The 23,983-nt window shown below is 28.8% G+C and overlaps 1 protein-coding gene across 3 annotated transcripts; it reads left to right on the top strand.

Annotated features, from left to right (window-relative positions):
• Positions 1-319: 319 nt before the first annotated feature.
• LOC130892170 (peptide transporter family 1-like) lies at positions 320-23,979 on the top strand. 3 transcript variants are annotated; one of them, XM_057797389.1, is made up of 10 exons: positions 1,214-1,292; positions 4,500-4,546; positions 13,262-13,340; positions 13,472-13,701; positions 15,350-15,623; positions 18,715-18,797; positions 19,037-19,349; positions 22,479-23,086; positions 23,142-23,390; positions 23,537-23,979. In XM_057797389.1, exons 1-10 carry the CDS (start codon positions 1,277-1,279, stop codon positions 23,705-23,707), a joined length of 2,070 nt encoding a protein of 689 aa, XP_057653372.1. In that variant the 5' UTR covers positions 1,214-1,276; the 3' UTR covers positions 23,708-23,979. The 3 variants fall into 3 exon arrangements, with proteins under 3 accessions (XP_057653374.1, XP_057653372.1, XP_057653373.1); XM_057797391.1 differs by lacking the exons at positions 1,214-1,292; positions 4,500-4,546 and adding an exon at positions 320-564; XM_057797390.1 differs by lacking the exons at positions 1,214-1,292; positions 4,500-4,546 and adding an exon at positions 8,123-8,446.
• The last annotated feature ends 4 nt before the right edge of the window (positions 23,980-23,983 follow it).

The following is a 23,983-nucleotide window of genomic DNA, read 5'->3' as shown; positions in this document are numbered from 1 at the left end:
ACTTCGTCTCAATATATGATCATAGATAATTTTAAAGTTTAGGGAGGATACATACAACAACACTTGTTGCTAGTTGTAAAATTGGTTGCATAATATTGGAGTCTTCAATTATTAGAATCGATTTATATATTGATTGTTATAATCGATATTTTATTTACGTAATATGGTAGTAATAAACTTTGAATTCTATATATCGTCGATTCGAAACCTGCTAAATCCATTTTTGATGTCAAATGACTTCTGAATACCTACGAGAAAAAAAGATACTTCAAATTAAAACTGACAGTGTATGAAAAAGTATAATGACTAAAACTAAAATCAAATTTTCGCGGCTATATCTAATATTACCGCCATTTTGTATTTAGCTTTTGTAGCTGTCACTTAGTGCTCTCAATAATTAACGGTTTGTGTAGTTATTCCGAGTTCGTGTAATTATCGAAAAAAGATAAATACCGACAATAACTGTGTGGTTTTGTTTTTGTGAGATTTATTGTTTCTAATTTCTACTAAACTGTTTTTGTTGATTTAAAATAAAAGAAGAAGAAAAGTTTGTGCTTCGTTTCCGTAAGAGATTTGATGATAGTTTTTTTTTTAATTGATTGATAATTTGTTTAGTTATTCAAATGATAAACACAATATACGTCAAAAAAATCTGCTAACTTAACTAAATAGTTTATAAAACAGTTGTTATTTTACATTTTGCTTAATAGACTACTAGTACCTTTTTATTTTTTTGTCCTAAGTAACGAAAAGTTTTTTGTCTCATCTGTAGAAATACTTTAAAGTGATTTAGCAGGTTTACAATGAGAAAATAGTAATTTTTACTACATTGTCGATTAAATTATAATATTTCAATATTTGATTATATATATTCTCACAAGATATCTAAATGTTTAGTATTGCGGTTCTTGTTATATTGATAATACTGTTTTGTTTTGGAACTTATAGACAGAGCCGTACTACGTATATTTTTATTCTATTTTATAAAGAAGAATTTTAGTATTCTACTATACAGTTATATTTTGTCTTGATGGAGTCTTTATTTATACTTAAGAAAAAAATAACCAAATTTAAAAGGTCACCTTGGACATAAAGTATAATAATCCTATTCGTATTGATTTGAAATGCGGTAATAAAATTCAACAATAGCATAAGTATTTGCCCCTCCCTATTTGTATACGCTGATAAGATTGATAATATTTATAGAAACTTTTTTATTTTCACAGTAAGTTCAATACTCTACAGGGGAGTTGAGTGTTTTTATTTATAAAAAATAATGGAGGAAAACAACGGTATGTTTTTATTAAAAACAATATTCAAGTTTTCTGTTTCATATTTTTGTATAATTTCAATGAAAAATTCTCAAAGCATTGGGTTCAAAGTCTCACAAGCCGCAAATAACATAATTGGTTGTTTTTTTTTTGGTATTAAATGTAAAATATTTAGTCTCTTTTGTTCTATATCAATTTTTTTTATTGTTTTATTAGAAATAGTACTGATAATGAAGCTCTAATAGTACGTTTTGACCACCTGGCTTCTCTGTAGTGGTGAGGCCTTACATACCTATGTTGGTAGAGGCGACCATAGCTCTAAACTGCAAACACATCGTCCAATAGAGCTCAGAGAACCGCGAGGTGTTTCATAACAATAAGAAATTTTTTATAAAGAACAGAAATTTCATTATTTAAGGTCCCTTTTCGATTGAGATTTTTTTCTTATCAAAAAAATATACTCAATAACAACAAAGACCTCTCATTATGGAGATGGTTTTGATATATAAAAATCGGAAAAAGAAATCTACAGTTTTCGCAATTTAAATCTGTTACGAATTTATAGAAACGATTTAGTTGACCTGGATACGACCCTGTTAGACTACAGCTGATTATTCTCGTGTGTCGTTAGCGACCAGCAGATTTTATTCAGTCGAGTCAATTAGCTATTCTTCTTAAATGTTTTTATATTATTTTCTCGATTATTCGTTTTGATTTTAGGCTTTTATTGATTCGAGTTAATTTCAAAAAACTGGTATTTTCGAGTTATATAACCGCATAGATAAATTTGGTGCATAAAAACGTGAAACGTTTTTACGTTTCAAAGTCTATTACGTCTCAAGTGATTTTGCACAATATTCGCAATACGACGAAAAGTTGATTGATAAAAATTGATAGGTTCATAAACGAATATTGGCCTTAATTTTATATGACCTGAGATTAAATCCCATTTTATTAAATATAAATTGAATATTTTAAAAATCGTTGGCCCAGTTGTGAAATTAATCAAACATAAATATTATGTAACTAGGTGTTATTTCATTTCGAATTATCAAAATTGAATAAATAATAATATGCTTGTAAACTGTACATATTTCTTTGATTTTGAATTTAGCCGCGTTCCTCGTCGATAAAGTCGAAACCTTTTCGCGCCATTGAGGCATTGCATGTTTATATATTATTTAGGGTATATATTCATTTAGATTTTAGAATAAGAGAAAATGGAGATATTTGAACGAAATAAATTGTTAGATTAAAGAATAAGCATTGGGTAACGCCCTTTTCTAAAATCAGGACATTACAACCCAGTGTTGGCTGGTCTCTTTCACAATCGAGACCATAAACTCCCGATGACAGTGAACGGTGACGGATGACAGGGTGATAAAAATTAGGCGCCAATTATTACAGTCATAACTTTGGTTTATTGTAGTTAACATATATTTAATTAGTGATAAAGTGCAATTTCACCCTTAATCTTACCCACCAGAACCCGCAATAACTATAGTTTCTAATAAAGTTGTGTACATGGTGTAGGTGGATTGTAGGAAATGGAAATGCATTTTGTTTTGCAAAGAAATACGAATGTTTATTTTGTTTTAAAATTTTAATTAGATAATAAGAAGAAAAAAGTGATGTTTTTCTAATGATTATAAGATTTATGATCGTTCATTACATACAGGGTGATTAATTAGTGTAATAGTGCATTTATTGTCCTTTCGAGATATGGTTTAGAAAATTTGTTATAGTCGTCATTAGTCCTCGAATTTTAAAATTCTTTACAGTATTACAAGTTTTTCCATATTTACTAACAAAAAGTAACAAGTTCAATACTCTGTATAATGTGAAAGAAATGCAATAATGGAGAGCCAAAGCTTTCAAATAGTATTAAAACTTTTGAAAAATTATTTATTTAGTTAATAATCTGATACAGAGTGAATCAAAATACTAATTTACATTATTTTCTGGGTTATAATATTGTAATGGAGAAGTCAAGCTGATTCCAAATGTGCAATAAAATGTTTTAAATTTACTTTGAAATGTCACAGCATTCTGGAACACCCTGTGAGATTATAAATCATTTTAATATGTGAAGACTGATGATGAGATGGCTTAAAAAATGTTTTAAAATATTTCATAAAATTTATAATGGGATCATTACATCAAGTTTGATTGATCAACTTTTGAGACTTGGATTATAATCAATACATTTCGATATTATAGATTAGATCTAAATGAATGTTTTGTGTAATTTACTTTTAACATTTATATCAAAATATCAATAGTACATTGTTAAAACGAAATGATATGTATTCATAACCACTTGACGATATCTAATTTTGCAATCTAAATTGAAATTTTCAAAAAAACAATGAGCCCAATTGTCTCAACGTTGCAGCTGTCATAATACCAACGATATTGCAGTACAGCGTTGCCATGAGGTTTTAGAAAGGACAAGTAGAAATTTCATTTTAAATAAAAGCAGACGATTCATAAATATTATCCAGCATTCAATTCTTTTATATATACTATTGTAATAAGCAATAGAAGTCAATATATAGTACACGACGGGCCTATCTGAAGGATCAACATCCATTGGCCGCCCACAATGCTACTATGAAATATATTTAATTGTGTTAGAAAACGGGAAAAATTTTAAGATATGGCAACACTGTTTTACGAATTAATTTAATTATTCAATTGTTACGAAACAAACACTAGTTTCCGATTACAAGTATATATTTAACTAACTTTTGATATACCATTAATTTTAATTGTAAACATTTTAATATTAATAAGAATTAAATTACATTGTACGCCAATGCAAATACTCCACTCGACATAATCAACCTTGTACTAAATGCTTTAGAATTTACTATCGTTTCTCAATAATTTTTTAATATCAGTTACATCAATTTTTGAAAAGGTTATCAAGTTGTGCTAAATATTTAGCATAATACCTGAATTTAATTGCAAATTTTATTTTATACGTCGAAATAAATACATTTTTGACATAGAAAAGATTCCACTATTTCTCATTGAAGAGACCTCTATGTTTACCCTTCATCTATGTCACTATATCCCTGTCTTTGTTTGGAAAACGAGTAAGATAAAGATAGAAGATCATTACAATTGTTATTTGTTTATTATAGTCGCGCCAATTTTCGTATAATAAAAATATAAGTATAAATAGTTTTGTTCCATAGTTTTGAAAATAGAAAATTTTTACAGGAACCGAAAATGGATATTCTCCATATAACACGGAAGAATATAAAGAGGTAAATTAATTTGTTCTTTCTAAATATCCAGCGGTATTATCAAAATGGCGGTTATAATACTAGACTATAATTTGCAAAATTTGTTATAAAGGTCGTTAAAAACATAACTACATAAATATGTTTATGAAAAAATAATTTTTAAGATCTGACGCAGGTAATAATATATGCTTGAATGTCAAGGTTATACATGGGGAATTAGAAATAATTTATGTATGAGGGATAGGGTTAGATAGATTATATTCATTTTGTTTTTCTTTGTAAATTATTGGAATTATTTTGAGTTCTGGTCGAATGATAACCACGCTAAACATTTTTTAATTGCAACATTAGTTATGCATTATTGACATTCAACTATAAGAGGTCATTTACTATAAACAATGTCGATAATATGGAAAATAAGTATTATTTTAAAATATCTGCATCAATGTTTTGTAGCTTGTTACATTCTCGGATATTATACAGTGTTATTCAAATTTATACAGGGTTAAACGTAATGTTGGGTTTGTAGATAAAAACTTATATATAAAAGTGAAAAATTCAATATTGTTTAGTTAAGTTACATATGAAACTGGCTTTAGTTTGAATTCTGACTTGAATAAAGTGTTGACCCGATTTGTAGCCGACTGTAGTCTGGGTTTTTTGTCGTGACAATACATCTGTTTACACACTCGTCTCTGTTTAAAAATTTTTTACCAAAAAATGCCATCTTACGATAAAAGGAGGAGGGAGCTGTCGGCCATTTCCACAGATGGGCGTGGTTAAAGTTATTTTTGCGACCTCCCTCGTTTAACAAGCAAAATTCTTGCCCTTAAAACTTCAGGGTTGCACTGTTAACGTTTTATTTCTTTGATATTCTGTTTAAAAATATCAAATGGTGATAAGTGATAATAAAATTTGCTTTTTCAGCAGTATAAGAATTGCGTCTAATTTTCCCCAATATTATTGATTAGTTTCATAATTGCACAACTCACTAAATTACTTTCTGCACAATCTTAATTGTGTAGTAGTTTAATTGAATGTGGAAATACCCAGAAATATGAACGACCGATAAATTTTTTTTTATATTACTGGTTCTACTGACACGCTTAGATCCGATAAATACCAATGTATTTTACGAGGGTTGTCTGAAATTTTTCCGAAATCAATCTGATTACCAATGTCAGCGCTTATCCAATTTCCGAGTATATTGGATTTAGAGAAGTAATTAAGTAAGAAAAATGCATTTTCTAATGAAACTGATTGGAGGAAAGTCATCTTTTGACAAAATTTATGTTGGGAGGCAATTTTTTTATCAAATTCAGGATGGAAAACCCAATTTTTTAATGTTTTTAACGAAAAAACGCAGTTTTTCGACCAAAATCAATGAACGAGATCCATCTTTTGACAAAATTAAGGTTGTGAGACAATTTTTCGACCAAAATCAATGAACGAGATCCATCTTTTGACAAAATTAAGGTTGTGAGACAATTTTTCGACCAAGACTAATGAATGAGACCCTTATTTTATCAAAATTAAGGTTGTGAGACAATTTTTCGACCAAAATCAATGAACGAGATCCATCTTTTGACAAAATTAAGGTTGTGAGACAATTTTTCGACCAAAACTAATGAATGAGACCCTTATTTTATCAAAATTAAGGTTGTGAGACAATTTTTCGACCAAAACTAATGAATGAGACCCTTATTTTATCAAAATTAAGGTTGTGAGACAATTTTTCGACCAAAACTAATGAATGAGACCCTTATTTTATCAAAATTAAGGTTGTGAGACAATTTTTCGACCAAAACTAATGAATGAGACCCTTATTTTATCAAAATTAAGGTTGTGAGACAATTTTTCGACCAAAATTAATGAACGAGATCCATCTTTTGACAAAATTAAGGTTGTGAGACAATTTTTCGACCAAAACTAATGAATGAGACCCTTATTTTATCAAAATTAAGGTTGTGAGACAATTTTTCGACCAAAACTAATGAATGAGACCCTTATTTTATCAAAATTAAGGTTGTGAGACAATTTTTCGACCAAAACTAATGAATGAGACCCTTATTTTATCAAAATTAAGGTTGTGAGACAATTTTTCGACCAAAACTAATGAATGAGACCCTTATTTTATCAAAATTAAGGTTGTGAGACAATTTTTCGACCAAAATCAATGAACGAGATCCATCTTTTGACAAAATTAAGGTTGTGAGACAATTTTTCGACCAAAATCAATGAACGAGTTCCATCTTTTGACAAAATTAAGGTTGTGAGACAATTTTTCGACCAAAACTAATGAATGAGACCCTTATTTTATCAAAATTAAGGTTGTGAGACAATTTTTCGACCAAAACTAATGAATGAGACCCTTATTTTATCAAAATTAAGGTTGTGAGACAATTTTTCGACCAAAACTAATGAATGAGATCCTTATTTTATCAAAATTAAGGTTGTGAGACAATTTTTCGACCAAAACTAATGAATGAGACCCTTATTTTATCAAAATTAAGGTTGTGAGACAATTTTTCGACCAAAACTAATGAATGAGACCCTTATTTTATCAAAATTAAGGTTGTGAGACAATTTTTCGACCAAAACTAATGAATGAGACCCTTATTTTATCAAAATTAAGGTTGTGAGACAATTTTTCGACCAAAACTAATGAATGAGACCCTTATTTTATCAAAATTAAGGTTGTGAGACAATTTTTCGACCAAAACTAATGAACGAGATCCATCTTTTGACAAAATTAAGGTTGTGAGACAATTTTTCGACCAAAACTAATGAATGAGACCCTTATTTTATCAAAATTAAGGTTGTGAGACAATTTTTCGACCAAAATTAATGAATGAGAGCCATCTTTTGACAAAATTAAGGTTGTGAGACAATTTTTCGACCAAAATTAATGAATGAGCCATCTTTTGACAAAATTAAGGTCGTGAGACAATTTTTCGACCAAAATCACTGAACGAGAGCCATCTTTTGACAAAATTTTTCTAATATTGTGATGTTTGTCCTATCACATCGCATTTATTACAAGGAAAGTGATGTTTTTATATAATTTATAAACGTAATTTTTTGTTTTCTAATATATTCATACCTAAAATATTTAAAAAAAGTGATACCTCTTCGTTTTGTTGATGAATTTTATCGTTTTCACTAATCTAAAGATGTTTATCTATTAATGCAACACCCTGTATACTATATTTCTATAAATTCTCTACTTTCCATACACGATTTTTACTATTTCACCGTTTTTTAAAACCGTTTCATTGTTTTATCGCATTGATGTCCTTTTAATCTATTTTTCGAATATTGTGATGTTTGTCCAACCAGATCGCATTTATTACAAGGAAAGTGATGTTTTTATATAATTTATAAACGTAATTTTTTGTTTTCTATTATATTCATACCTAAAATAATTGAAAAAAGTAAAACTGGTTCGTTTTGTTGATAAACTTTATGATTTCTACTAATTAAAAGATTTATTTTTGTTTTAAGACACCTGTAAATTGATAATAATTTTTACGACATTTCCGTAATCACAATAATCTTTCATAATTTTAAGAGCAGATTTACTTTTCTATAGCTACAATGGATGCGGTTAACCGAAGTGTTGTAGCAGGGACTTGTCAGTCAGTCGTTTACCAGAGTCGAAGGCAGTAAATTTATTTGTTTCTTGACGAATCACCGCCTCGATTCGAAAGTTTCACTGACAATTATAAAAAGAATGATGCAATCATAACATTCGTGCGACATAAATATACAAAACTACCTACCGAAATATATAGTGCGTGTTTTTTTCTATCTAACATTATTGTGATACGAAATTTTTTTTTTTGTTGAACAATTAGTTGTCAGTTGTGTTTTTATATTCATTTTTAATATATTCGAGAGATGACATTGAAAAAGGATCAGGTAAGGTTCGTTAATACGTACAAGTTATGGAAAAATCGCTACCTTTTTTTAACGAAAATTAACTTCGCGCTACCTTTTTCGGTTATATATTAATATATGTTCATATTTTTAATGTTTAATCGAAATTTCTAAGGGGAACAACACTTTTGTCAATATAAAATGACCGTATCTACATACGGGGTGTTCAAAAAGTTGATACAGTAGACGATAAACACGTGATAAGTATTTTTCTTTTCTTTTTTTCAAGTAATCGACAGTTATGTTCTTTTATTATTAAAAAAAAAACAAAATTACAACGATGCGCGACTTTATTGTTGATGTATAAGTCTATTTTTAAATAATTTGTGAAAAATCGTTACCTTTTTAAACGAAAATTAACTTCGCGCTACCTTTTTCGGTTATATATTAATATATGTTTGTATTTTTAATGTTTAATCGAAATTTCTAAGGGAAACAACACTTTTGTCAATATAAAATGACCGTATCTACATACGGGGTGTTCAAAAAGTTGATACAGTAGACGATAAACACATGATAAGTATTTTTCTTTTCTTTTTTTCAAGTAATCGACAGTTATGTTCTTTTATTATTAAAAAAAACAAAATTACAACGATGCGCGACTTTATTGTTGATGTATAAGTCTATTTTTAAATAATTTGTGAAAAATCGTTACCTTTTTAAACGAAAATTAACTTCGCGCTACCTTTTTCGGTTATATATTAATATATGTTCATATTTTTAATGTTTAATCGAAATTTCTAAGGGGAACAACACTTTTGTCAATATAAAATGACCGTATCTACATACGGGGTGTTCAAAAAGTTGATACAGTAGACGATAAACACGTGATAAGTATTTTTCTTTTCTTTTTTTCAAGTAATCGACAGTTATGTTCTTTTATTATTAAAAAAAAACAAAATTACAACGATGCGCGACTTTATTGTTGATGTATAAGTCTATTTTTAAATAATTTGTGAAAAATCGTTACCTTTTTAAACGAAAATTAACTTCGCGCTACCTTTTTCGGTTATATATTAATATATGTTTGTATTTTTAATGTTTAATCGAAATTTCTAAGGGAAACAACACTTTTGTCAATATAAAATGACCGTATCTACATACGGGGTGTTCAAAAAGTTGATACAGTAGACGATAAACACATGATAAGTATTTTTCTTTTCTTTTTTTCAAGTAATCGACAGTTATGTTCTTTTATTATTAAAAAAAACAAAATTACAACGATGCGCGACTTTATTGTTGATGTATAAGTCTATTTTTAAATAATTTGTGAAAAATCGTTACCTTTTTAAACGAAAATTAACTTCGCGCTACCTTTTTCGGTTATATATTAATATATGTTCATATTTTTAATGTTTAATCGAAATTTCTAAGGGGAACAACACTTTTGTCAATATAAAATGACCGTATCTACATACGGGGTGTTCAAAAAGTTGATACATTAGACGATAAACACATGATAAGTATTTTTCTTTTCTTTTTTTCAAGTAATCGACAGTTATGTTCTTTTATTATTAAAAAAAACAAAATTACAACGATGCGCGACTTTATTGTTGATGTATAAGTCTATTTTTAAATAATTTGTGAAAAATCGTTACCTTTTTAAACGAAAATTAACTTCGCGCTACCTTTTTCGGTTATATATTAATATATGTTCATATTTTTAATGTTTAATCGAAATTTCTAAGGGGAACAACACTTTTGTCAATATAAAATGACCGTATCTACATACGGGGTGTTCAAAAAGTTGATACATTAGACGATAAACACATGATAAGTATTTTTCTTTTCTTTTTTTCAAGTAATCGACAGTTATGTTCTTTTATTATTAAAAAAAACAAAATTACAACGATGCGCGACTTTATTGTTGATGTATAAGTCTATTTTCAAATAATTTGTGAAAAATCGTTACCTTTTTAAACGAAAATTAACTTCGCGCTACCTTTTTCGGTTATATATTAATATATGTTTGTATTTTTAATGTTTAATCGAAATTTCTAAGGGAAACAACACTTTTGTCAATATAAAATGACCGTATCTACATACGGGGTGTTCAAAAAGTTGATACAGTAGACGATAAACACATGATAAGTATTTTTCTTTTCTTTTTTTCAAGTAATCGACAGTTATGTTCTTTTATTATTAAAAAAAAACAAAATTACAACGATGCGCGACTTTATTGTTGATGTATAAGTCTATTTTTAAATAATTTGTGAAAAATCGTTACCTTTTTAAACGAAAATTAACTTCGCGCTACCTTTTTCGGTTGTAAATTAATATATGTTTGTATTTTTAATGTTTAATCGAAATTTCTATGGCGAACAACACTTTTGTCAATGTAAAATGATCGTATCTACATACCGGGTGTTCAAAAAGTTGATACATTAGACGATAAACACATAATAAGTTTTTTTCATCCTTTTTCAAGTTCTATTTAAATTTTATGTTATTTCATTGAGATTTAACGACGCTCGACCTTATTGTTGATGTCTACGTCTAGTTTCCTGGAATTTATGCATAAATCGCTACCTTTTTTCAATAAAAATTAATTAAGCGCTACCCTTTTTGATTACCAATTAATATATGTTGCTATTTTCAATGTTTATTAACATTTCTGGAATACATAACAGTTTTGTCGTTAAAAACAGATCATAAATATATACAGAATGTCTAAAATACGTTAAATTTTAAGGAAATAGTATTTGATTTTTCATTATTTATTTACTAATTTTCACGTGTTTTATAAAATTAATTTCAACAATTCACTTTATTTTTGACCTGCATATATATGCAAATATATTTTTTTTAAAAAGCGCTACCTTTTTGTACCCAAATGTTGATTTCGCGCTACACTTTTAGGTTACTAATTAATATATTATTGATGTTTAATTACCATTTATGTAGTACACAGCACAACTGTCATTAAAAAAAGATATAGAGTGTTTAAAAAGTTGATACATTGATTAATAAACAATTAGTACTTGATATTTTCATTTCATTTATTTCGATATTTAAATCTATTTACTGCGTTACAAAATTTTCACGATTTTTGACGTTACTATTGATATTTTAGTCTAATTTCTCGAAATTTGAGGATAAGTCGCTACCTTTTTTAACCAAAATCAAATACGCGCTACCCTTTCCTGTAACTATTAATTTATTTTCAATTTTCAATCAATATTTCTGTAAGTATTACATTTTTTGTCATTAGAAAAATACCGTATCTAATACAGGGTCCACAAACAGTTCATATATCGAATAATACAGAAATAATGCTGGATATTTTTGATTTATTACTAAATTTAAATGTTTTACGCTTTTTCGCGTACTTTACAAAATATATTTCAACAACCTATGACCTTGTTGATATTCTGGTATAATTTTTCCGAAAAGCGTTACCTTTTCTGTCTAAATATAAACTTCGCGCTACCCTGTTTAACCTAAATTTAGAATTCTCGTTACCCGTTTTAATCTACATGTAGGTATCGCGCTACCCTTTTCTAAGTTAAATGTAAACTTGGCGCTACCTTTTCTAAGTTAAATGTAGACTTCGCGCTACCTTTTTTACCTAATTGTATACTCCGCGCTACCTTTTTTTAAGCTAAATATATTCTATACTCCGCGCTACCTTTTTAAGTTAAATGTAAACTTCGCGCTACCCTTTTCTAAGTTAAATGTAAACTTGGCGCTACCTTTTCTAAGTTAAATGTAGACTTCGCGCTACCTTTTTTACCTAATTGTACACTCCGCGCTACCTTTTTTTAATCTAAATGTATACTATACTCCGCGCTACCTTTTTAAGTTAAATGTAGACTTCGCGCTACCTTTTTTACCTAATTGTACACTACGCGCTACCTTTTTGAAGTGAAATGTAAACTTCGCGCTACCTTTTCTAAGTTAAATGTAGACTTCGCGCTACCTTTTCTAAGTTAAATGTAGACTTCGCGCTACCTTTTCTAAGTTAAATGTAGACTTCGCGCTACCTTTTTTACCTAATTGTACACTCCGCGCTACCTTTTTTTAATCTAAATGTATACTATACTCCGCGCTACCTTTTTAAGTTAAATGTAGACTTCGCGCTACCTTTTTTACCTAATTGTACACTCCGCGCTACCTTTTTTTAAGCTAAATATGTACTATACTCCGCGCTACCTTTTTAAGTTAAATATGTACTATACTCCGCGCTACCTTTTTAAGTTAAATGTAAACTTCGCGCTACCCTTTTCTAAGTTAAATGTAAACTTTCCGCTACCTTTTTTAAGTTAAATGTAGACTTCGCGCTACCTTTTTTACCTAATTGTACACTCCGCGCTACCTTTTTTTAATCTAAATGTATACTATACTCCGCGCTACCTTTTTAAGTTAAATGTAGACTTCGCGCTACCTTTTTTACCTAATTGTACACTACGCGCTACCTTTTTGAAGTGAAATGTAAACTTCGCGCTACCTTTTCTAAGTTAAATGTAGACTTCGCGCTACCTTTTTTACCTAATTGTACACTCCGCGCTACCTTTTTTTAATCTAAATGTATACTATACTCCGCGCTACCTTTTTAAGTTAAATGTAGACTTCGCGCTACCTTTTTTACCTAATTGTACACTACGCGCTACCTTTTTGAAGTGAAATGTAAACTTCGCGCTACCTTTTCTAATTTAAATGTAAACTTCGCGTTACCTTTTTTACCTAATTGTACATTCCGCGCCACCTTTTTTTAAACTTAATGTAGACCTAGTGCGCTACCCTTTTTAAGGTAAATGTAAATTCAGCGCTACCTTTTTTACTAAATTTTTTTTGCAGAAACTGCCGTATCCCAAATCAGTATTTTTCATCGTCAGCAATGAATTTTGCGAACGCTTCAGTTACTATGGGATGCGAAGTGAGTATTTACAAATTTCATTTAGTTTATACAGTGTCGGTCGAAAGTACCGATCTCGCGGGTGAGTAAATTCGACTAACACTGTATATACTATAGTTATATTTTCAAAATGTACGTCTTTTTTTTTTCAGCAATTCTCGTTATTTACCTCACCAAGATACTTTTTTATTCTGAAGCCGATGCAAAAATTATCTACCACACATTCACGATGTTTGTGTATTTTTTTCCGGTGCTCGGCGCCATTTTATCGGACAGTTTTTTGGGCAAATTCAACACCATTTTGTACGTTTCCATGGTATACGCGGGGGGAAGCGTGCTGCTGGCTTTGTCCGCCACAGATCCCATAGGACTTCCCAAAAAGGTATTCTAATTATTTTTCCAACACACCCTGTATATTTCCTCACATATAAATCTCTCCTTCAATCCTCGTCGTCATAATACGTAATCATCATGTAAAATTATCATTTTTCGAAATTTTTGATCCCCGAAATATATTCAATTACGTCAAAATTTGACAGATCATTATTATATCCTGTCAATTTAACATTTTGTCAACGCGTTGACAGATCTTTCTGTCAAAAACTATTGACCATAACTCGCAATTACGTTTTCTGGTCCTTCGAGCCGGATTTAATGAAGGCTCGAAGGACCAGATCGTAATTGCAGCATCAATTTCAGTGTTTTGAACTTTGCAATGTTGTCTGACACAGCTGAGTGGTTTCAATTATAAAAATTCACTCGAGTATGTAAAAACTTTCGTTAACATGGTTGAAAATGATAATTATTTTTCAATTTTATGAACTAAATGCTGGTAATCGATTTAAGTACGTTTAACAATTTTTTTTTTTTTGAATCAAGCGACTTGGATAATAATCTCGAGAGTTTTTCTCGAGTATACAATTGATTTGTTATTATCTATTGAAAGTGTATATCCGCATTGTTCGAAAATTTCCATGTAGAAACAATATACAATTTATCAAGGGCTGAATTTCAAAATATCTGCTAACCTTGTCATAACATTTCGGTAAAGCTGTATTGGCAATTTTTATTGTACCAAAATCTTGAAAAACCCTGTATTTAAACGTAAATTTTTATTGTGCACTTATTTTAAAAAACCCTGTATAAACCATATACTTTTTTATTGTTGCATATTCCTGAAAAACCCTGTATTTCAATACATACATCTTTTGATGCATCATAATTCTGAAAAATCCTGTATTTCCGAACATATATTTTTTTAATGTACCGTAATTTTGAAAAGCCCTGTATTTAAAGCTATACGATTATTAAATGTACCCTAATTCTAAAAATTCCCATATAGAAGATATTGTCATAATCTTCAAAACCTTGTATATATCAAATATTTTTCTTATTTTACCAAAATTTTGAAAAACCCTGTACGTTTACATCGATTCAAAACTCTCCTCGTATATATTTTACTCTATAATTTACTTATTCCAAAATGTTCGGCATGTCAAACTAAATGATAGTCACGTAGTAATAATACACTCACGTAGTATAATAATTTCATATTATTATTATGTGTAAAAAAAACGTATTTCTTTGATTACGAATTCGACTGCGCTACATGCCGATAAAATAGAAATCGTGTCAGTCAATAATTGTAAGGTTATGTAGAACACATTTGAAAAAGAAAATAAGTTCCGTAATTAAACGGATAAATGAATATTAAGAAAATAAAAAATGGATTTTAATTGTTCCTTACATAAGAGTTAATATTCCATACTCATTCAGTATTTTTATTAGCATAAATATATTATTATCAGTAAAAAACGTATTTCTTTGATTAATACACACTACACTAGACGTCACGTCAATTTATAATCGATTCCAATTGGCAACAAATCGTTCACTTATAGATCATATGTGAAATAGAAACAGAAAAAGTTTTCGATTTCATTCAATGTCTGCTAACTACATTATAATAATCAATAGTCTAAACCCGATTGATGATCGATTTATCGATTAAATAAATTAATTTTTTTAAGGAGTTTTCGATAATAGGGCTGCTACTTATAGCCCTAGGCACTGGAGGTATAAAACCTTGCGTTTCGGCGTTCGGCGGTGACCAGTTCGTTCTTCCGCAACAAGAATTACAATTTGCCACGTTCTTTTCGTTGTTTTATTTCGCAATTAACGCGGGAAGTTTGATTTCTACGTTCTTAACACCAGTTTTGAGGAACAACGTCCATTGTTTCGGTAACGAGAGTTGTTTTCCTTTAGCTTTCGCGGTACCTGGGATCCTCATGATTATTTCTATAGGTAAATATTGATTTTTATACTATAAAAACGTCGAATTAATAATTTTTTTCCATCTATTTTGGATAATAAGTGAAATGTAACATATTTATTTGCTACATTTTGGTCTATACTCATAATATACACTATCTCATAATAGTCCAGTCACTGACGGTTTTTTGATAGCAATTTTGTCTGACAACACAGATTATCATCGAATTCGGTTTAAGGGTTAGAAGTTACCACAATTTCTCGGGGGTGGGGATCGATAAATGAAAACTAACCTCAAAAATGTGAAATTCAAGTATAATTTTCACAATTTTTATGCAACTAGGGGTGGTTTTTAAGGGAAGAAACTTTATAAATTTAATAAAGAAACAGTTTAAAACATGTTTATATATTTATTTCATAGTTTCAGGCAATTTTAATAAATAAAAAAGGAGTTTGTAGGATTTTCACAATTTTTATGCAATTAGGGGTGGTTTTTAGGGGTTAAATTTGATAAATTTAATAAAGAAACAGTTTAAAACATTAATAAAGAACAGTTTAAAACATGTTCATGTATTTATTTCATAGTTTGAAGCAATTTTAATGTAAAAAAACCTGCTTATGGGATTTTTATAATTTTTATTCGAATAGGGGTGGTTTTTAAGGGAAGAAACTTTATAAATTTAATAAAGAAACAGTTTAAAACATGTTTATATATTTATTTCATAGTTTCAGGCAATTTTAATAAATAAAAAAGGAGTTTGTAGGATTTTCACAAGTTTTATGCAACTAGGGGTGGTTTTTAGGGGTTAAATTTAATAAATTTAATAAAGAAACAGTTTAAAACATTAATAAAGTACAGTTTAAAACATGTTCATGTATTTATTTCATAGTTTGAAGCAATTTTAATGATAAAAAAACCTGCTTATGGGATTTTTATAATTTTTATTCGAATAGGGGTGGTTTTTAAGGGAAGAAACTTTATAAATTTAATAAAGAAACAGTTTAAAACATGTTTATATATTTATTTCATAGTTTCAGGCAATTTTAATAAATAAAAAAGGAGTTTGTAGGATTTTCACAATTTTTATGCAACTAGGGGTGGTTTTTAGGGGTTAAATTTAATAAATTTAATAAAGAAACAGTTTAAAACATTAATAAAGTACAGTTTAAAACATGTTCATGTATTTATTTCATAGTTTGAAGCAATTTTAATGATAAAAAAACCTGCTTATGGGATTTTTATAATTTTTATTCGAATAGGGGTGGTTTTTAAGGGAAGAAACTTTATAAATTTAATAAAGAAACAGTTTAAAACATGTTTATATATTTATTTCATAGTTTCAGGCAATTTTAATAAATAAAAAAGGAGTTTGTAGGATTTTCACAATTTTTATGCAACTAGGGGTGGTTTTTAGGGGTTAAATTTAATAAATTTAATAAAGAAACAGTTTAAAACATTAATAAAGTACAGTTTAAAACATGTTCATGTATTTATTTCATAGTTTGAAGCAATTTTAATGATAAAAAAACCTGCTTATGGGATTTTTATAATTTTTATTCGAATAGGGGTGGTTTTTAAGGGAAGAAACTTTATAAATTTAATAAAGAAACAGTTTGAAACATGTTTATATATTTATTTCATAGTTTCAGGCAATTTTAATAAATAAAAAAGGAGTTTGTAGGATTTTCACAAGTTTTATGCAACTAGGGGTGGTTTTTAGGGGTTAAATTTAATAAATTTAATAAAGAAACAGTTTAAAACATTAATAAAGTACAGTTTAAAACATGTTCATGTATTTATTTCATAGTTTGAAGCAATTTTAATGATAAAAAAACCTGCTTATGGGATTTTTATAATTTTTATTCGAATAGGGGTGGTTTTTAAGGGAAGAAACTTTATAAATTTAATAAAGAAACAGTTTGAAACATGTTTATATATTTATTTCATAGTTTCAGGCAATTTTAATAAATAAAAAAGGAGTTTGTAGGATTTTCACAAGTTTTATGCAACTAGGGGTGGTTTTTAGGGGTTAAATTTAATAAATTTAATAAAGAAACAGTTTAAAACATTAATAAAGTACAGTTTAAAACATGTTCATGTATTTATTTCATAGTTTGAAGCAATTTTAATGATAAAAAAACCTGCTTATGGGATTTTTATAATTTTTATTCGAATAGGGGTGGTTTTTAAGGGAAGAAACTTTATAAATTTAATAAAGAAACAGTTTGAAACATGTTTATATATTTATTTCATAGTTTCAGGCAATTTTAATAAATAAAAAAGGAGTTTGTAGGATTTTCACAAGTTTTATGCAACTAGGGGTGGTTTTTAGGGGTTAAATTTAATAAATTTAATAAAGAAACAGTTTAAAACATTAATAAAGTACAGTTTAAAACATGTTCATGTATTTATTTCATAGTTTGAAGCAATTTTAATGATAAAAAAACCTGCTTATGGGATTTTTATAATTTTTATTCGAATAGGGGTGGTTTTTAAGGGAAGAAACTTTATAAATTTAATAAAGAAACAGTTTAAAACATGTTCATATATTTATTTCACAGTTTGAAGCGCTTTTAATGTAAAAAAAACTTGCTTATAGAATTTTTATAATTTTTATGCGAATAGGGGTGGTTTTTAAGGGATGACACTTGATAATTATAAAGAAGAAGCAGTTCAAAACATGGTTTGAAGTAATTCTAATGTAAAAAAACTTGTTCTTAGGGTTTTTACAATTTTAAGTTGTCAAAAACGATTTTTTTCTTCAAAATTAGCCTTAAGGGTGGAATTTCTAGGGGTTAATTTGTTTAAAAAACAACAATTTGTATTCTGAAATATAAAGGAATATTAGACATGTACTATTTAATATTTATATTATCAATCGAAGCGCTATTTACTTCATAAAATATTTATTTGTCCGTTTTTATGAGAAGGGGTGGTTGTCACCCCTTAAGAGCATCGCGTAGATATAAATTTTGATAAATGGGGCGAGAAAAGGTTGATTCCAAACTAATACGAATCGATTTTATCGGTAAAAATGTTGGGGTAATATTCTATTAATACCGTTGGTGAATGGACTATAGGAATAGTCCTAAATAAATTATAGTCTATTCATTTTTATTTTAGTTATTTTTGCCGCAGGACGACCACTATACAGAATAAAAAAACCCGAAGGGAATGTAATAGTACAAGCCGCAAAATGCATATCGGTATTAATTTTTTATTATTTTTTTTTCACAATTAAATATTAAACGATATAGTCCATTCATACTCGACATACAATCAAATAAATTTTCATTCAAACCCATATTAAATTAATCAAGACTATTAGTACCAGGGGTGTTACAAAAATATAGTTACCAGGGAGGTTTCATATGTTTTTTTTGGGGGGGGGGGGGAGGAAGGAGGGGTTGTAGGACGTACTGTTAATTTTTGGGAATTCTTACAGCACGCCATCAGTCGTAAATACAAGAAATGTGCCAGTAAGAAGGATCATTGGTTGGATTACGCCGAGGAAGAATATGGGAAGAAATTAGTTTCCGATATAAAATCTGCTCTACATGTCATGGTCCTGTATCTACCTCTACCAATTTTTTGGGCACTGTACGATCAACAAGGCTCCGGTTGGACTTTCCAGGCGGTTCGTATGGATGGAAATATTGGATTTTATACAATTTTACCCGATCAGATGCAGGTTGTCAATCCGTTGTTGATTCTGTCATTCATTCCGTTGTTTTCCTACTACGTTTATCCACTTTTAGGTGAATATGTCGCTATTCAAACTATTTGACAATTTAATTTTTGGGTTTTTTGTCGAATTTTAATGTTTCCAGTTATCACATATTGAAAATATACAGGGTGTAACCCAAAAAATGGCATATTTGTTGACATACATTGATTTTTAAAAACTGACTGGTAAAAATCACCCTGTATATTGAATATACCATTTAAACATCTCGTTGGCAAAATTGAAGTATATTGTGTTGGAAAAATCATTCGAAAAATTGAATTTCCTAAAAATTTTGATAAAATAAAAAATATTGAAATTCACTTAAATAATAATTGGCAATAATTTTGATATTTTTGAATTAAACACGCTGTATATTATCGTATTTTGTGATTTTATGTTGAATTTCGATTTTTCGGGTCATCCTAGAATAAGAATATACAGGGTGTAACCCAAACAATGGGATATTTGTTGACATAAATTGATTTTTAAAAACTGGCTGATAAAAATCACCCTGTATATTGAATGTACCATTTAAACATCTCGTTGGCAAAATTGAAGTATATTGTGTTGGAAAAATCATTCGAAAAATTGAATTTCCTAAAAATTTTGATAAAATAAAAAATATTGAAATTCACTTAAATAATAATTGGCAATAATTTTGATATTTTTGAATTAAACACGCTGTATATTATCGTATTTTGTGATTTTATGTTAAATTTCGAGTTTTCGGGTCATCCTAGAATAAAAATATACAGGGTGTAACCCAAATAATGGGATATTTGTAGATATAAATTGATTTTTAAAAACTGATTGATAAAAATCACCCTGTATATTGAATATACCATTTAAACATCTCGTTGGCAAAATTGAAGTATATTGTGTTGGAAAAATCATTCGAAAAATTGAATTTCCTAAAAATTTTGATAAAATAAAAAATATTGAAATTCACTTAAATAATAATTGGCAATAATTTTGATATTTTTGAATTAAACACGCTGTATATTATCGTATTTTGTGATTTTATGTTGAATTTCGATTTTTCGGGTCATCCTAGAATAAGAATATACAGGGTGTAACCCAAACAATGGGATATTTGTTGACATAAATTGATTTTTAAAAACTGGCTGATAAAAATCACCCTGTATATTGAATGTACCATTTAAACATCTCGTTGGCAAAATTGAAGTATATTGTGTTGGAAAAATCATTCGAAAAATTGAATTTCCTAAAAATTTTGATAAAATAAAAAATATTGAAATTCACTTAAATAATAATTGGCAATAATTTTGATATTTTTGAATTAAACACGCTGTATATTATCGTATTTTGTGATTTTATGTTAAATTTCCATTTTTCGGGTCATCCTAGAATAAGAATATACAGGGTGTAACCCAAACAATGGAATATTTGTTGACATAAATTGATTTTTAAAAACTGGCTGATAAAAATCACCCTGTATATTGAATGTACCATTTGAACATCTCGTTGGCAAAATTGAAGTATATTGTGTTGGAAATATCTTTCGGAAAATAGAAATTTCAAAAAATTTTGATAAAATAAAAAATATTGAAATTCACTTAAATAATAATTGGCAATAACTTTGTTATTTTTAAATTAAACACGCTGTATATTATCGTATTTTGTGATTTTATGTTAAATTTCCATTTTTCGGGTCATCCTAGAATAAAAATATACAGGGTGTAACCCAAATAATGGGGTATTTGTAGATATAAATTGATTTTTAAAAACTGATTGATAAAAATCACCCTGTATATTGAATATTCCATTTGAACATCTCGTTGGCAAAATTGAAGTATATTGTGTTGGAAAAATCATTCGAAAAATTGAATTTCCTAAAAATTTTGATAAAATAAAAAATATTGAAATTCGCTTAAATAATAATTGGCAATAATTTTGATATTTTTGAATTAAACACGCTGTATATTATCGTATTTTGTGATTTTATGTTAAATTTCGAGTTTTTGGGTCATCCTAGAATAAAAATATACAGGGGGTGTCACATACAATGAGATATTTGTTGACATAAATTGATTTTTAAAAACTGGCTGATAAAAATCACCCTGTATATTGAATGTACCATTTGAACATCTCGTTGGCAAAATTGAAGTATATTGTGTTGGAAAAATCATTCGAAAAATTGAATTTCCTAAAAATTTTGATAAAATAAAAAATATTGAAATTCGCTTAAATAATAATTGGCAATAATTTTGATATTTTTGAATTAAACACGCTGTATATTATCGTATTTTGTGATTTTATGTTAAATTTCGAGTTTTCGGGTCATCCTAGAATAAAAATATACAGGGTGTAACCCAAATAATGGGATATTTGTAGATATAAATTGATTTTTAAAAACTGATTGATAAAAATCACCCTGTATATTGAATATTCCATTTAAACATCTCATTTGCAAAATTGAAGTATATTGTGTTGGAAATATCTTTCGGAAAATAGAAATTTCAAAAAATTTTGATAAAATAAAAAATATTGAAATTCACTTAAATAATAATTGGCAATAATTTTGATATTTTTGAATTAAACACGCTGTATATTATCGTATTTTGTGATTTTATGTTGAATTTCGATTTTCGGGTCATCCTAGAATAAAAATATACAGGGGGTGTCCCAAACAATGGGATATTTCCAAAGATGTTTGATTAAATTAAATAATAATTTTTATTTTCGAGTATTTCACCCTGTATATTACCACATTTTGGGAATATATATCAAATTTACATGTTCTTTAATGAAAATATATCGGGTGTTCAAATAAAAGTACCCTGAGTAATGGTAAATTTATCATAACATTAATATATTCAAAAAAAATTGTTATTACAAACACCCTGTATATTCAAAATTCAATTTCAACGTCTTATTTACAAAATTGAGATATATGACGACGGAATTATTAATTTGTTCGAGAAACCCCCCATTTTTATATTGTAAAGTAAGGTTATTCTTCTTTTCCATGTAACTTGGCCTTGACCTATATGAAAAAACAGTTAAACTATATCCTGGAGTGGAAATTTGACAGATAAAATTTCAAAAAAACGTCAAAATTTCAATAAAAACCTCAATTTCTGCTAGTTAAACTTATAATTCTTATAATTGTACAGTTTTAAAATGATTTTAACATCAGGTAGATGCAATTTATTGAAGACCCCGTTACAGAGGATGGTATGCGGGGGTTTCTTGGCAGCAGTAGCTTTCGCGGTTTCCGCTTTGGTTTCAATAGCCATAGAAAGCCACGAACCGATCCTCCCCTCGACCAACAACATCCAATTACGCATATACAACCCTTCCACGTCACCGATACCAATAAAAGCAGACGGTTTACATCTATCCACAGTCGTACCATCAATGTCTGCGTACGTCCAAAAAGACGTACCGGTTGATTCCGGTACGACCGAAATAACCTTCGAAATAAACGCCACGAAACGATATATCACCGTCCAAGACGCGCACGCGTACGGAATATTCGTTTACTCGAGTAACGATTTTATTTATTATACGGATAACGTCGCGAAAAGTGAAACCGGATATCCTGTGATAAGGACTCTTGTTTACGGTAACGACGAATCTGTCGTTTATTCGAAAGGAAGCGAAACTGTCGACGTCGAAGCCGGGGAATTTTCCACTTTCCAACTACCAGGACCCGGTAAATGGTCGATAGGAATAGGAAACGAAACGCTACAGGACCCCGTAGATTTCCAGCTCGGCGGAACGTACACCGTAATGATTAACAAGGTCGGTAAATCGACGTCGATCGGAATATTTAAATCGTAATAAAAACGTTTTTCAGGACGAAGGATTGAAAATGAGTTATCTGATTGTAACTGAACCGAACAGTATTCATATGGCGTGGCTGCTACCTCAGTATTTCATAATAACGGCGGCGGAAATAATGTTTTCCATAACCGGATTGGAGTTTTCGTATACGCAAGCGCCGGTTACGATGAAATCACTACTACAAGCTTGTTTCCTTCTAACGACTGCTTTTGGAAACTTGATTATAGTCATAGTCGAATCTGCTAAAATTTTCGAAAAACAAGTTAGTATAACGGAACTGTTATTTTTAAATATCAATTCCCATCTCTATATTTCATTAACATATCATTTTATTTAAAAAAATTAATAAAACAATAATAAATGATAAGATGTGTTATAAAAGTCTTTAACTTTTATTGTTTTTTACAGAGTAACGATTTTTTCTTGTACACTGGTTTAATGGTTGCCGATATGTTACTTTTCACTTATATGGCAACGAAATACCGTTACATCAATAACGAACAATCGGAAACGACTACCGAGATATCGGAATTGAGTTCACAAAAAGGTATTGATAATCCTACGTTCGTAAAAGCATAGATAACGTGGAAGTATGACATAAGAGTACTTTTTTGCACTATAAAACTGTTCCGTGATATATCGAATAGTTAATATTATCTATGTTACTATGTCGAATCGAAGTAATGGAATATCGAACAACTTGCGATTCGTTCAATACAACAGAACGCAGAATAAAATTGATTTGTCAACGTCAAATGTCAAATTTTATGTTGAAGATATTAAATTTATGTATATAAATAATTGTAATTTTTGTATAGTTATTGTAAATATATATATATTTATCGTTGAAAGTGT

This window comes from Diorhabda carinulata, chromosome 4 (genome assembly GCF_026250575.1).
Source record: "Diorhabda carinulata isolate Delta chromosome 4, icDioCari1.1, whole genome shotgun sequence".
Lineage (NCBI taxonomy): Eukaryota > Metazoa > Arthropoda > Insecta > Coleoptera > Chrysomelidae > Diorhabda > Diorhabda carinulata.
Note: the sequence above shows the minus strand (reverse complement) of the source record. Positions and strands in the feature narration are given on the sequence as shown.

Bases quoted from the DNA above. Each gene is read 5' to 3' on its own strand.
- LOC130892170 (XM_057797389.1), top strand. The intron at 13,702-15,349 runs GTATTCTAATTA...AATTTTTTTAAG, and splicing joins CCATAGGACTTCCCAAAAAG to GAGTTTTCGATAATAGGGCT. The intron at 15,624-18,714 runs GTAAATATTGAT...TTTTTATTTTAG, and splicing joins CCTCATGATTATTTCTATAG to TTATTTTTGCCGCAGGACGA.